Below are 16,436 nucleotides of genomic sequence, written 5' to 3'. Positions count from 1 at the left end.
TGTCAGATTCAATCAAATACTTTTCAGAATATTTAATGTATCATCATGCGTGGTATTACGTCGAACACATTTGTGCATGCTATAAATGCATAAAAACTTTTAGAAAGATGTAAAGTGTTGCTGCAGTGCATATATGTGTTGCTCTTTTCTGTGTACTTTGTGGAAGTACTGCTTTGAGATTGGACTAGTTAGTAATCCATTTTCAACTGCTTTTGTGCTGTTTGTTAAAGATAAGCACGGCTGCTCTAACATTAGAAATGAGCTGTATCGCTTTGCTTGTCTTGGTGTGGAGGTTTACGGGTGGTAACCAGTGTTAAAAATTATGAGAGGGACTGTCGTGTTGTAGCAAACAACAGAGGGTCCATGCTTGCAACAGTTGCTTTGATGCACTTAAATGATTATGCCTTGTACCTCTCCTGAACTTGAAGACAAAACTTTTTAAATTATTCATTAACATGAAGCATTCTTTAGACAACTGATCTTTACATAGGCTGCTGCTCTTAATACCTTGTTTGTCGCCACCAGTACGAACCATGGCCCGTGCTGGTGTAATTCATTCCATAGAATATCAGACATTCTCTTTCCTCTTCTAGTGGAGCACGACTCTTTAATGTGTAGTGAAGGTCATACAGAGCTAAGCTCGATTTCTTTCAGTGCAGAGAAAGAAGAAACTTGCAAAGCGTCGAAAAGGAATGTGGCGTAGCTGATTGTACCGCATTCTAGCATGATCATGTTAAAAGCATCGCTTTTAATCTCACCACGCTTCAGTGTTTAGAGGCCACTTGTCTGCCGCACATGTTACTGTTGCTATTGAAAAGCATGCTTTTCAATAGCAACAGTAACATGTGCAGCAGACAGGTGGCCTCTAAATACGGTGCTTTTTAATGGCAACAACAGCAAATAACACTTTTGAAAACATGAATTTTGCATAAGCTGCCTACGAATAAATTTTTGGAGGTATGCACAGCTGCAGAACTGTGATTTTGATGCAGGCATAATACTCTGCAGTTGCTTTCTCTTTCCTAGACCTTACTCGGGACTGTGTTCATTTTTACAGCTAAACAAGCCTGCCGTTCCGGCCCAGTGCCTGTACTCGAAATGCTGCATGTGAAAGCACGGGAATTCAAGGACAAGGCACCAGAAGAAGTGCTGGAAACTTTGTGTGAAATGTACAGTGGGGAGAGTGTTAGGAGTGAGATTGAATCCTTGACACGGGATCAATCGAATTCTCCAGAGTGGCACAGACATAGAAAGGGCCTTGTCACTGCAAGCATTGCTCATGCTTGTATGACCCGAGCGAAGACATTTCTTCGTTCAAAAGGTACGGCCAACATTGACCCGTTTCTTTCACTTATTTTAAGAAACAAGGCAGTAAGTACACCAGCAATGCGTGCTGGTGTTGCGAAAGAGAGTGCAGCCCGTATGGCCTATAAGGCGATGGCAGGAAGCCTTAGGCCATACTCTAGAAGTCCACCAGAGGGGGCTTATTTTACATGATGAATTTCCAATTATAGGTTGCTCCCCTGACGGTTGGGCAGTATTTTCATGCAGGTGCTGTGAGGGCAAGGAAGTAATATTGGAAATCAAATGCCCTACACAGCTTGAAAATTCATTCAAAAATTTTGATACCATGGAGCCGAAGTTAGAGTATTGTACACAGTTGAATGTGCAAATGGCTGTTTGTCGTGTTAAGGAAGCCCATTTTTTCGTTTTTTGTAGTGAAACTTTGTTTTGCTGTGCTGTTGCACACTATGACAGCAGTGCCTTTGAAGAGTTCAAGGATGTTATTATTAGCATGTATAAAGAACAAGTCATCTCAAAGCTCCTAATGAGGCTAAGCCACTAACAGTTCTTGCTGGGGCTGAACCTTTGCTTTAAATGGACTGGAAACCAATTATACTGCCTGTGTTCCTCCTTAGTAGCACAGGCAACTGATGTAATTGGATATGTACAGTTCACTTCACTGAACCTCCAGTGGGTAGCGAGTGCTGTCTGTCTGTGTCGCAATATAATTAATCTGTGTTTGACGCTATGCGACTGTTTAACTTGAGGTTTCTTTTCTCGGATGCCATGAATTGCCCTAGTCGAGTTGTGGTATGAATGATTTGATGATGCTGTAGCCTAAACACTGGCGAAATTTCGAAAACCATTTCAAAGTATTTTTATATGCCAAGAGATATGCCAGAAATGCTGTTCATCCTGTTGCAGTATGTTCAGTCTGTGGCACTGCGACATTTAAATGAAGGTCACAACTTTCAATGTAAGCATTGGTTTTAACCATATTATGGCTCATTTGAGGTGCTTGTTAGTCCCCTTAACATTTTATATTTACATTGTGTTTAAGTGCTGTTCATATTGCAAACATTGTAGGAAATGTTCATGTGCATGCATTATGTCGAGCAGATGAACAGAGCCTTACTGTGTGCCAAACTATATCTTAGCTTGTTGCACTGTGGCGATTGAGCTTACCCGTCTTGACAGATGCAATACACACCTTGTTTTTCTGCATGTATGAGATATAAGTTTTCATAATTTTTGTTTGAAGATACCCCTGTTGAAGGGGCCCCCATATTACCGTGCTCTGTAACATACATAGTGTGAATGCCAGGATGTGAAATGTCAAGCGGTCTCAGCTGTGTGTGTTGATGGGTCTCTGCTAGGGATGCAGCTCCAGGTGCTTATGTAACAAGAGTACTGCATATGCATTAATTAGGAGTGGCACTCTCAGGATAAAAAAAGCACAGCTTCTGAGCAGGGCCATGCCACCCTTTTTAGACCCGTACCTTTCAGCATACTAGTCGAGACCGAAGGAAAAAAATCAACCTATTGGTGCAGTAACTGCCTTTAATTTTTGCAACTGGGGATTCACAAGGCATTGTGATTAGTCCAAAAAGCGTTTCAGGGCCCCTTTATGAGCATGTTGGCGGTTCATTTTTTATGCCTCCCAGGAGAACCATTTGCATCGTATTTAGCGAATCATGATGCAGAAATTGAATAGAACTTGGAACAGAAGCTTAAGCTTGTTAACAAGGATTGATCATGACGGGAGGTAATGCATGCAAATATGGACACAAGAGAACAAGACAAGTTGCATTCTTTCATTATTGAATGAAACCACTTATTCAGGGTACTTTGCACTTGTTTGAAATCTTTTCAGATATTCATTATATGCAGATTTGCCACTGCTCTATGTTAGTGCTCGTGTTCTGTTCGGCTAGATAGAATGAGTGGAGATACATTCAGAAAAGAGAAAAAATGGTCAGAGCAATATGATTTTGCATGGTTTATTTTGTGAAAAAACAAAAGGCAAGGTTTAATATACAGCCATTGAAACAAAGCCACAATGCAGTGCAGACAGATTAAAAATTATAAATAATGAAACAGCAAATGTATCGGAGTACCATCACATGAAAACTTGCGTCAAATGTGCACATTAATGAAGAATACAAGTTGTAAAAGGGTGCACAACAGTGTTGCGGAATGGGCACCTTCATTCCGTTCCAATTCTTTTCCGGGGAATTAGAACTTGCCGCAAGTCCATTCCTTTCAATTCCTCAGAATGAAAAAACTTAGCCCATTCCCACTCCATGAATGGCCAGGCAGTTCAATTCTATTCCTTTAATTCCTCAATGTACGAGAGGCATCTTGATAGTTTTATCGGGTTAAGAATGAACGTCCCATAAAGCTGATGTCATCAGATGTATCAAGAACTACATAAGTACACAAAGCACATTACCAAGGTCGAGGGACTTTCTGTGCTCGCCTGTACGCAGGTATGCAATGTCTTTTTTGTCGCAAAGGTAATTTACGTGTGTCAGGTACCAAACTGCTCGTGAGATAAAGATCAAGCTTTGCATAGAATGTTCGCCACTTTCGTGTAGGGGCATCAATGGAAACCAACGCGCAGGGATAATTTGTGTATCCCTTCACTATCTGCTGGGATAATGCATTTGTTTGTACAGTAACTTATGCCTCAGTTTCTCTTTTACAAATTGGCAGATCGTTCACACTTTTACACCACGCCTACCCTTGGCTATGGCTAACTAAAGGTAGACCTAGAGAATGCGCTGTAGCCTTCGACTTTGAAAAAAACATGTACTCAGGCCTACATGACTAATTTGAGCATTATATTACAGTAGTAGCAAAGTACATTCCTCCCCAATACCCTCCTTTGCTTGGAGATGCGAACACTGGTGTGTGCAGAGTTATCCGAGCGAAGAAAAGATGCAATGAAAAAGGATAACGATAATAATGAAATGATCCCACCCAAGAGGCTGACCAGCTCTCAGCAAGGAGACAGCAGGCGACTGGGGCGCAGTCAGGCGAAAAAAAAATCACAAGGCGTAAGGGGGAAGGGTGGGGGGGATGCCGCTGCTGTAGTTCCGCACGACACATACCAACGGCCTAGAGCCGTGGTTACACGAAGAATAGAGACAAACTTTGGAGCAACACAGCCATAGACGTTTTCACAAACGAGTCCTCGGGTGTCGTTAGTCCTCTTAGGCTGCGCTAACAAGGTGTGACCCCCCAAAAATGCTCCGCCGAGGCTGTGACGTAAGCCTTTGTACTCCTGCGCATAGCCCAACATGGTGGCGTTTTTTCCCTCCTGTGAAAAGGTCTATGAAAAGGGCTATATAAGGACAGAATTGTAGTAGGCGCATAGCTTATAAATGTACCGTGCTTGCAATCAGCCGAGCCATTTTAAAAATAGTGCCTCATTGTTAAATTCGAGGCTCTGGCTTATTAATGTCTGAAGTTTGAAAAACAGCGCGTAGACCAAAAACGTGCTCTATTTTCGGAAAAAGACGTAAGTCCATTCTCATTCCATTGCGTGCAAAAGTCACTTAATTCCATTCCTCCAAGCATTGTCCCCATTCCATTCCAATTCCGGAGTGGCAATTCCGCAACACTGGTGCACAAGCATGAAACTACGCCTGTTGTTGCTGATCTACAAAAAGTGTGAGAAAAGAAACGGGTACAGCCCGAAGATCGCGTGATGATCATTACTGAAAACTGAAATGGCCGAGTGGCTTAAGAACTACTAAATTTTGAAGCAGAAGGCCCCCAGGCTTTGAGAGAGAGCCAATAACACAGCATGGACACTTCTATGCAATACAAATTTCTTCCAATGATGCCAACCATGCCACGAGCTCAGTTAGATCACCTAATACCAAATATGCAATGCTGCCACTTGAGTGTGCTGTGCAGCTAGGTATGGAACTTAAAAAAAATTGTACTACATATGACACGTTCACAAGGCATATTCTCTACTCCGGTATCAGAGATTGCAGGAAAAGAACACTAGTGCACACTGACCTTGTCAAAAAGAGGGAATGTCTGTCGGCAAAGACACTTGCTTTTTGGCAGCATTGTAATGGCACACATTCTTCTATTTCCTCCCATAATGAATTGTTATAAAAATCATTTCAATACGAAAGCTTTTCTGGTGGCACTTAACAAGCTATTAGCGTATGACAAAACTCTGCAAAGGGGCCTAGTCGAGGACCTTTAAAGGCCATGTGGGGTAACATAGGAACACAGGTTAAAATTAGATAAATAAATACACAAGATGGAGTGATGTAAAACAAAAGGACAAACTTTAAAACATAGCAAGGAGTGTACAATCGTGCTCAGTATGAGCTACACCACTGGAACGTGTGGGCGAGTGCACTTCAAGGTTGTACAGTGGCTCCGATTATGGCATATTTTCGAGTTACTGGGAGATAGTTTGCTGTTCCTATCAGTGTGCATCACCCCCACTACCTTTCTTTCACCATCGAAGTTATCGTTTTCAAAGCTGGTATCACCACATGGCCAAACAAGGGCGAGCGTGAAAGCTCGTGGAGGTGACGTGCATCCACAGGAACAGCCTGATAACACAAAGACATGCCACGATCAGTGCAACTGTACAATCATACCTAACGTTTGGCCACGTGCTCCCGCAATGCAGCTTATACTGAGTCCGATGGCACTAACCTCTTAAGGGCTTCAAAGGGGAAAAATAACACCCATGTGCTTATAGGTTTAAGTGCACATTACAGAACCCCATGTGAACTAATTATTCCGAAGTCCTCCGCTAACACATGCTTCAAAATCATATCTTTGTTTCGGCACCTAAAATACCAGAAATTATTATTTGCCTGAAGTGAAATACCCAAAAGAAGCTGTTGTATTCACAAAAAACGATGTGCTGCTAAAATTGGGGATGACAAGTTTGTGATACCAGTAGCCACTACCACAATGTCATCAAGTAGTCCCACCATGCTTTAGGGAATCCTTGTCGACAAGACTTTAAATATTTTCATACGCTGTATCGCACGCTCAACGTGGACCCTTGCCGACGCTATCTTTTGTGTTCGAAGGGCGTCACCCTTAGACATCTGCTTTTGCTGTCTTTTGAATGGCGGCCTGATTAATTCAATTAAATGGTCAGCACAGATGTCATCAATTAGAAAGCCACGGTCTGCCATTACGGCATCTGATACCGGGTCAAGTTCATTAATCAGACGGCTTTGTTCAAATATAGCCTTGTCAGATGTTCGGCCCCCATATCCCTCACTTATGTGGGCAATGAGACCACTCGGGGTAACAGTCACCATGTACTTGACAGTGAAACCCTTCTTGTAGAAGGAATAACACTGCAGCGCACATCGCAGGCAGTTAGGCTGGCCTATTGGTATTTCTGTGCAGTCCACAATGACACGCACATTGCTGAACTGTTTGAAACACTTTGGCAAATGCTCAACAACATCTTCTTTTGTTGGTACAGCCACCGTTAATTTCAATATCTCAGACAAGATCTGCACTGTTTCTGCAATTATACTGCTGCAGGTTGTTAGTGAACAGCTGAAAAGATGGCTGAGAAACGCTGTCGAGATATTGTGCTTCAGCTTGACCAAAGTTAGAGCAATTCTTTCCTTGCCAGACAACTGGTGCCGTCCCGAGAGTGGATGCATCTTTTCGTAGCACCTTACTAGGCCATCAAAAACTTCTACTGATGGCAGGCCACATAAAGTATTGATGTTCCCACTGTTTATGGTGTCCACAAACTTATGTGTAAAGGAACCCGACGTCACTTGCACAGCTTTGTGTTCAGAAGTCCGAGCCCCCGAAGCCATCTCCAGAAGGAAATGAGCCACACCTTTTTCCTCTGCAGAGAATTCTGCTATTTGTGTCCGGGGGCCAGGTTGGCAAGCACATTCCTGTCACAAAACAAAAGCAATAGTTCGTATTTCTGAAATAACTGATAACATTCACATGACACGGTCTCATTTTTTCTCAATGCTTTTTTCCAATAATGCATGTCAGCATGTTAAACAGAAAGTTAAAAATAGGAAGCCCAGAGTTTTTGTGTAAGTTAAAACACACTCATCCCATGCATTTCATGGTACAAAGTTTTTTGTTAAGTGAATCCAGACAGCATGATGGAGGCTTGTAAAGCAAGCTACCACAACACGTATACAAAGAGATGTTACCATATTTTCCAAGTCCTCGTCGGCTATGGAGCGTGCAAGGCTTTGGTTGAAGCCATTATCAAGGGATGGGAGATCATCCTGTAATGTAATATTGGGTTTAGTTGAAAAAGAACGGTGGATTGAAGTATAAAGAAGTTTCAGGCAGCCAATTTACCATGGTGGCGCTGGCAGGACTTGGCACTTCAGGCAATGTCTTTTTTTCAGTTATGGTTTCAGCAGGCAACGTCTTTTTTTCAGTTATCGTTTCAGCAGTTTGTTTGCTCAGTCCATTCTGAAACGCATTAAGTGTTGACATCGTTATGTACCCCATACATGTAATCGTGGCTTATGTACAGGGAGACCACATCTAAGGTGAATACGTCATGTCTAATGTCGTGCATAAGCTCAATAATAATTTTAGGAGTAATGTATCAGACATCAGATTCTGTGAGGAGGTGTTCACCTAAGATTGGATGACCCTGTACCCAAAGCGGATAGGTTCTGTGTTATGCAGTGCATTTAACTCACTCTGGCTGACCGTTCAGCACGTCGACGAAGTCTTGCCTGCGACAGCTCTCTTAATCGAGACTCTTTATTTTCATCATAGCATGATGTTTTCGGCAGGTTTACGCTTGGTACAGCGTTTTTCTTAAGCCGTCTTCGCAGGCATGGTACATCTGAAAAATAAATTGTTTGAACTTCATGAGTCAGTGTGTGCTGAATTTAGTTTTTTACACCAGAAACAAGGCCACAATGCCTAAAAAAAAGGGGGGGGGGGTTTCATTGTCATAGAACATTGCACACCAAATGTAGCATCTGCAAGACGTAGTTGACTGATGCTTTAACACAATCAAATTATGAATACTCTTGCCTCTGGCATCAGAATAATCGAAATCTAGATAATGCTACATTAGGTACTAAAACTGCACTTATGACACGGTACACGCCAGCGGAAAGTGGATGCTGTTGGTTTCTTCAAGACTTGCAAGGGCGAGTAAAATTCACGCGAGGCTGGCGCGTTTGTCGCCGATTCCTGCAGTGAAACCGTCTGAGTGAAATACCAGCATCATATGGGACGCCTTCGCGCGTGATACGGCAACAATTCCTTACTCGTGCGCTGGGAAGCGTCTGCGTGCACTGCAATTTCGTCCGTGCCACGCAAGCGATTGACCGCGCTTCCAAAAAGTGCCAAGTTTACAACGATCGCTTCCCGAACTGGCTGGCACAATACTAGTAAACACCAGAACTTCCGATACCCGTTTAAGTTGCGCGATCGATGTGCTGGACTAAAACGTTAAATGCCTTCTGGGTGGCCGCCACGTGTAAAGACAAACGTCGCAGAAACCGCTGACAGGTCGAACATGTGCTCGAATTGCGGCATAATGCACGCAGTAAATAATATTCGCAAGTGTGCCCAATGAATCAAGTCCCTTTATTCCGGTGAGCATACGCAGAAAATAAAGCGCAGCTCAATCGCAAGTGTAATGCACATGGCGCACCGCGTCTCTGCAAAATTTGTTTACATACTTCGGGCGCCGCAGCGACATGTAGTCACTGGATACAATGGTCATTTAATAGGTTCGAGTTAACAAGTTAGCACTAGTGCCTCACCTGGAAAGAAGAAATCGTCCCGTGCAAAATGCCGCGAGCAAACAGTCATCGTCGCTGACACAGCCTTGCCGATGCGGAGATTCGCAATCCACCGCGCTCTGCGGCTTCGGTCTTTGGCCTCGGAAGGAAATGCGTGAAAAGAAATGGTGCTGTCCTTCCATCTCGCTGACACGCACTGAGGAACACAGCAGAACTGCTTGGCCGTTCGTTTTTTCTTCACGGGCGGCACCATCCTACCGTGATCCTACCGTACACGACTGGCGCTTGGACTGTTTGGACCTCGGTACGCAGCTTCCCTATATTGCCGCTAGGTGCCGCATGAATTGCTGGAGTCGCGAATAGCAAGGGGGTTGGAGAGGGAAGTGAGGGTGGGTATGAGTGATGTACGGGTGAAGGGGAAGTAAGGAGGCGGAGGCCACAGAAAGCGGGTATAGGTGCCATGCAGCTCCTGTCGCATCATAGGCATGCTTGTATAGTATAGCAAGGGGGTTGGAGAGGGAAGTCAGGGTGGGTATGAGTGATGTAAGGGTGAAGAGGAAGAAAGGAGGAGGAGGCCACAGAAAGCGGGTATAGGTGCCATGCAGCTCCTATCGCATCATAGACATGTATAGTATAGTATAGCAAGGGGGTTGGAGAGGGAAGTGAGGGTGGGTATGAGTGATGTAAGGGTGAAGAGGAAGAAAGGAGGAGGCCATAGAAAGCGGGTATGGGTGCCATGCCGCTCCTATCATATCATAGCCATGCATAGTATAGTATAGCAAGGGGGCGGGAGAGGGAAGTGAGGGTGGGATGAGTGATGTAAGGGTGAAGAGGAAGAAAGGAGGAGGAGGCCACAGAAAGCGGGTATAGGTGCCATGCAGCTTCCTATCGTATCATAGCCATGCATAGTATAGTATAGCAAGGGGGAGGGACAGGGAAGTGAGGGTGGGTATGAGTGATGTAAGGGTGAAGAGGAAGAAAGGAGGAAGCCACAGAAAGCGGGTATAGGTCCCATGCAGCTCCTATCGTATCATAGCCATGCATATAGTATAGTATAGCAAGGGGGCGGGAGAGGGAAGTGAGGAGGATGAGTGATGTAAGGGTGAAGAGGAAGAAAGGAGGAGGCCATAGAAAGCGGGTATAGGTGCCATGCAGCTCCTATATATCATAGGCCATGCATAGTATAGTATAGCAAGGGGGTGGGACAGGGAAGTGAGGGTGGGGTAGAGTGATGTACGGTTGAAGAGGAATAATGAGGAGGAGGCCACAGAACGCGGGTATAGGTGCCATGCAGCTCCTATCGTATCATAGCCAATGCATAGTTATAGTAGAAAGGGGGTGGGAGAGGGAAGTGAAGGTGGGTATGAGTGATGTAAGGGTGAAGAGGAAGAAAGGGAGGAGGAGGCAACAGAAAGCGGGTATTATAGGTGCCATGCAGCTCCTAAAGTATCATAGCCATGCATAGTATATTATAGCAATGGGAATGGGAGAGGGAATTGAGGGTGGGTATGAGTCGCCAGGATGGCTCCATCTATATACAGTAATCTAAGAAAAATATTAGCATCCGCTCACAACCATTGCCGCCCCACTCAAAGAGAACTATAGATGATGCCACTCACAAGAAAAGTGCATTCAACTAATACACGCAAGCGATCATATAGGCCTATAATGGGCTTAGACATTATAAATACTAATAACTTGCGTCAGTAGCCCTATATTTATAGAAAAGCTAGACGCAAGGTTTACGCGAACTGCAGGTGGCGCATCTTACACTACAAAACAACTATACAAGAAGCATTCTAACGATAAAGCGTCTTAATAAAGGTGGCGGAAGAAAGAGGGGAGGGGATACTCGTTGTCTATGTCGTTACTCAATGTTTTCGCTGCTTGAAATTCCATTCTCCATTACATTACGTTTGCTCATTGTCAAAATGTAAAAACACTGCAAGTGTTTAAGATAGCCGAATTTTACCATATAAATACACTTTTGTGACGCTGGTTTTACGCACAGAACTTCAACGCACCGACAAATTTTGTAGAGAGATTCTGACATCAGTACTCAGCAAAAAATAATATTTTATTCAGGAAGCACACACTTTTATTTGCCAATTTACCTATTACTTACACTAGCAACCATAAAATACCCGCGCTTCGAATGAAAACCAGATGCATGGTATACGACTCTCTTCAAACAGCGTTACTCGCTCGGCGATCGGGGCCGCCCGGCACGTGCACTGAAGCGCGAGAGAGATCTCGCTATAGAAAACCCCACTTCGTCGTCGTCTTCACGGTTGCACACACCATCATAATTATGCGTCTGTACATCTCCATAAAAGCGAGCCTGCACTTGTACCTCAGCATTCCATGGCGGTTCTCTCCGAGAGTCACTATGAATCTATTGAGCATGATGTGGCCCTCCGTGCAGTCTATGGCTGCTTTGGTATGGGACCCTTCTTTGCCATTTATGACGTGCGGCGGAATGTTTGGTACTGCTTCGGGCAACTCTGCCGCTCCGTCTGCCTAGTTCCGCGATGATCGATCTCCTATTCTGTCTTTTACTTTCCTCTTCCCTCCAAGCTCCTCTCCTTTTCCTTTCCCTCCTTCTATACCCCTCGTAAATAAAGCAAAAAAACAGATTAAACATAATACGTAGAGGACACGCGCGTGGTCGAATAAAGGGACAAAGTTCGTTTTTATGCCTCTGTACTTCTTGCGCTCGTGGGACACACTTTACGGCTCTGCTATCGCACTTGACAAACAAGCCCGTGTTGCTCAGGGTATACCGTTCACGTTGGATAACTTATGCTTGGATCAAGCGCATAAAGATCTATTAACAGCGGGACTGCTTAAGCTGGGCGTAAGGTGTAATCCGTGCACTGGAAAAAAAGAAACGGTACGCGCCACAGTAAGCGGGTAGGGTGCCATGCAGCTCCTATCTATCATAGCCATGCATAGCATAGTATAGCAAGGGGGTGGGAGGAGGGAAGTGAGGGTGGATATGAGTGATGTAAGGATGAGATGAGGAAAATGAGGAGGCCACAGAAAGCGGGTATAGGTGCCATGCAGCTCCTATCATATCATTGCCATCATAGTATAGTATAGCAAGGGGGTGGGAGAGGGAAGTGAGGGTGGGTATGAGTGATGTAAGGGTTAAGAGGAAGAAAGGAGGAGGAGGCCATAGAAAGCGGGTATAGGTGCCATGCAGCTCCTATCGTAATCTAGCCATGCATAGCATAGTATAGCAAGTGGGTGGGAGAGGGAAGTGAGGGTGGGTATGAGTGATGTAAGGGTGAAGGGGAAGAAAGGAGGAGGCCATAGAAAAGCGGGTATACGTGCCATGCAGCTCCTATCGTATCACAGCCATGCATAGTATAGTATAGCAAGGGGGGTTGGAGAGGGAAGTGAGGGTGGGTATGAGTGATGTACGGGTGAAGGGGAAGTAAGGAGGAGGAGGCCACAGAAAGCGGGTATAGGTGCCATGCACGTCCTATCGCATCATAGCCATGCATAGTATAGTATAGCAAGGGGGTTGGAGAGGGAAGTGAGGCTGGGATGAGTGATGTAAGGGTGAAGAGGAAGAAAGGAGGAGGAGGCCACAGAAAGCGGGTATAGGTGCCATGCAGCTCCTATCGCATCATAGCCATGCATAGTATAGTATAGCAAGGGGGTTGGAGAGGGAAGTGAGGGTGGGTATGAGTGATGTAAGGGTGAAGAGGAAGAAAGGAGGAGAGGCCACAGAAAGCGGGTACAGGTGCCATGCAGCTCAATCGTATCATAGCCATGCATAGTATAGTATAGCAGGGGGTGGGAGAGGGAAGTGAGGGGGGTATGAGTGATGTAAGGGTAAAGAGGAAGAAAGGAGGAGGCCACATAAAGCGGGTATAGGTGCCATGCAGCTCCTATCGTATCACAGCCATGCATAGTATAGTATAGCAAGGGGGTGGAGAGGGAAGTGAGGGTGGGTATGAGTGATGTAAGGGTGAAGAGGAAGAAAGGAGGAGGCCACAGAAAGCGGGTAAAGGTGCCATGCAGCTCCTATAGTATCATAGCCATGCATAGTATAGTATATCAAGGGGGCGGGTGAGGGATGTGAGGGTGGGTTGAGTGATGAACGGTGAAGAGGAAGAAAGGAGGAGGAGGCAACAGAAAGCGGGTATAGGTGCCATGCAGCTCCTAAAGTATCATAGCCATGCATAGTATAGTATAGCAAGGGGGTGGGAGAGGGAATTGAGGGTGGGTATGAGTCGCCAGATGGCTCCATCTATATACAGTAGCTTACAATCTAAGAAAAAATATAAGCATCCGCTCACAACCATTGCCGCCCCACTCAAAGAGAACTATAGATGATGCACCCACAAAGAAAAGTGCATTCAACCAATACACGCAAGCGACATATAGGCCTATACAGGGGCTTAGACACTATAAATACCAATAACTTGCGTCAGTAGCCCTATAATTTATAGAAAAGCTAGACGCAAGGTTACGCGAACTGCAGTGGCGGATTTTACACTACAAAACAACTATACAAGAAGCATTCTAACGATAAAGCGTCTTAAATAAAGGTGGCGGAAGAAAGAGGGAGGGGATACTCGTTGTCTATGTCGTTACTCAATGTTTCGCTGCTTGAAATTCCATTCTCCATACAATTACGTTTGCTCATTGTCAAAATGTAAAACAATGCAAGTGTTTAAGATAGCCGAATTTTACCATATAAATACACTTTTGTGACGCTGGTTTTACGCACAGAACTTCAACGCACCGACAAATTTTGTGAGAGATTCTGACATCAGTACTCAGCAAAAAATAATATTTTATTCAGGAAGCACACACTTTTATTTGCCAATTTACCTATTACTTACACTAGCAACCATAAAATACCCGCGCTTCGAATGAAAACCAGATGCATGGTATACGACTCTCTTCAAACAGCGTTACTCGCTCGGCGATCGGGGGCCGCCCGGCACGTGCACTGAAGCGCGAGAGAGATCTCGCTATAGAAAACCCCACTTCGTCGTCGTCTTCACGGTTGCACACACCATCATATTATGCGTCTGTACATCTCCATAAAAGCGAGCCTGCACTTGTACCTCAGCATTCCATGGCGGTTCTCTCCGAGAGTCACTATGAATCTATTGAGCATGATGTGGCCCTCCGTGCAGTCTATGGCTGCTTTGGTATGGGACCCTTCTTTGCCATTTATGACGTGCGGCGGAATGTTTGGTACTGCTTCGGGCAACTCTGCCGCTCCGTCTGCCTAGTTCCGCGATGATCGATCTCCTATTCTGTCTTTTACTTTCCTCTTCCCTCCAAGCTCCTCTCCTTTTCCTTTCCCTCCTTCTATACCCCTCGTAAATAAAGCAAAAAACAGATTAAACATAATACGTAGAGGACACGCGCGTGGTCGAATAAAGGGACAAAGTTCGTTTTTATGCCTCTGTACTTCTTGCGCTCGTGGGACACACTTTACGGCTCTGCTATCGCACTTGACAAACAAGCCCGTGTTGCTCAGGTATACCGTTCACGTTGGATAACTTATGCTTGGATCAAGCGCATAAAGATCTATTAACAGCGGGACTGCTTAAGCTGGGCGTAAGGTGTAATCCGTGCACTGGAAAAAAAGAAAACGGTACGCGCCACAGTAAGCGGGTAGGGTGCCATGCAGCTCCTATCATATCATAGCCATGCATAGCATAGTATAGCAAGGGGGTGGGAGAGGGAAGTGAGGGTGGATATGAGTGATGTAAGGATGAAGAGGAGGAAATGAGGAGGCCACAGAAAGCGGGTATAGGTGCCATGCAGCTCCTATCATATCATTGCCATGCATAGTATAGTATAGCAAGGGGGTGGGAGAGGGAAGTGAGGGTGGGTATGAGTGATGTAAGGGTTAAGAGGAAGAAAGGAGGAGGAGGCCATAGAAAGCGGGTATAGGTGCCATGCAGCTCCTATCGTATCATAGCCATGCATAGCATAGTATAGCAAGTGGGTGGGAGAGGGAAGTGAGGGTGGGTATGAGTGATGTAAGGGTGAAGGGGAAGAAAGGAGGAGGCCATAGAAAGCGGGTATACGTGCCATGCAGCTCCTATCGTATCACAGCCATGCATAGTATAGTATAGCAAGGGGGTTGGAGAGGGAAGTGAGGGTGGGTATGAGTGATGTACGGGTGAAGGGGAAGTAAGGAGGAGGAGGCCACAGAAAGCGGGTATAGGTGCCATGCAGCTCCTATCGCATCATAGCCATGCATAGTATAGTATAGCAAGGGGGTTGGAGAGGGAAGTGAGGCTGGGATGAGTGATGTAAGGGTGAAGAGGAAGAAAGGAGGAGGAGGCCACAGAAAGCGGGTATAGGTGCCATGCAGCTCCTATCGCATCATAGCCATGCATAGTATAGTATAGCAAGGGGGTTGGAGAGGGAAGTGAGGGTGGGTATGAGTGATGTAAGGGTGAAGAGGAAGAAAGGAGGAGGAGGCCACAGAAAGCGGGTACAGGTGCCATGCAGCTCCAATCGTATCATAGCCATGCATAGTATAGTATAGCAGGGGGTGGGAGAGGGAAGTGAGGGTGGGTATGAGTGATGTAAGGGTAAAGAGGAAGAAAGGAGGAGGCCACATAAAGCGGGTATAGGTGCCATGCAGCTCCTATCGTATCACAGCCATGCATAGTATAGTATAGCAAGGGGGTGGGAGAGGGAAGTGAGGGTGGGTATGAGTGATGTAAGGGTGAAGAGGAAGAAAGGAGGAGGCCACAGAAAGCGGGTAAAGGTGCCATGCAGCTCCTATCGTATCATAGCCATGCATAGTATAGTATATCAAGGGGGCGGGTGAGGGATGTGAGGGTGGGTTTGAGTGATGAACGGTGAAGAGGAAGAAAGGAGGAGGAGGCAACAGAAAGCGGGTATAGGTGCCATGCAGCTCCTAAAGTATCATAGCCATGCATAGTATAGTATAGCAAGGGGGTGGGAGAGGGAATTGAGGGTGGGTATGAGTCGCCAGATGGCTCCATCTATATACTGTAGCTTCCATCTAAGAAAAAATATAAGCATCCGCTCACAACCATTGCCGCCCCACTCAAAGAGAACTATAGATGATGCACCCACAAAGAAAAGTGCATTCAACCAATACACGCAAGCGACATATAGGCCTATACAGGGGCTTAGACACTATAAATACCAATAACTTGCGTCAGTAGCCCTATAATTTATAGAAAAGCTAGACGCAAGGTTACGCGAACTGCAGTGGCGGATTTTACACTACAAAACAACTATACAAGAAGCATGCTAACAATAAAGCGTCTTACATAAAGGTGGCGGAAGAAAGAGGGAGGGGATACTCGTTGTCTATGTCGTTACTCAATGTATCGCTACTTGAAATTCCATTCTCCATACAATTACGTTTGC

General features: G+C 45.3%; 1 protein-coding gene across 1 annotated transcript; it reads right to left on the bottom strand.

Moving 5' to 3' along the window:
- Positions 1-5,739: 5,739 nt before the first annotated feature.
- Positions 5,740-7,657, bottom strand: LOC119382244 (uncharacterized). The gene has a single exon (XM_049411219.1). The coding sequence runs from the start codon at positions 7,116-7,118 to the stop codon at positions 6,267-6,269; it is 852 nt and encodes a 283-aa protein (XP_049267176.1). The 5' UTR covers positions 7,119-7,657; the 3' UTR covers positions 5,740-6,266.
- Between the last annotated feature and the right edge of the window lie 8,779 nt (positions 7,658-16,436).

The sequence above is a fragment of the Rhipicephalus sanguineus genome, chromosome 1 (genome assembly GCF_013339695.2).
Source record: "Rhipicephalus sanguineus isolate Rsan-2018 chromosome 1, BIME_Rsan_1.4, whole genome shotgun sequence".
Lineage (NCBI taxonomy): Eukaryota > Metazoa > Arthropoda > Arachnida > Ixodida > Ixodidae > Rhipicephalus > Rhipicephalus sanguineus.
Note: the sequence above shows the minus strand (reverse complement) of the source record. Positions and strands in the feature narration are given on the sequence as shown.

What these genes read in the sequence shown, in the direction of transcription:
- LOC119382244 (XM_049411219.1), bottom strand. Translation starts at nt 7,118, where the DNA reads ATGGCTTCGGGGGCTCGGACTTCTGAACACAAAGCTGTGCAAGTGACG.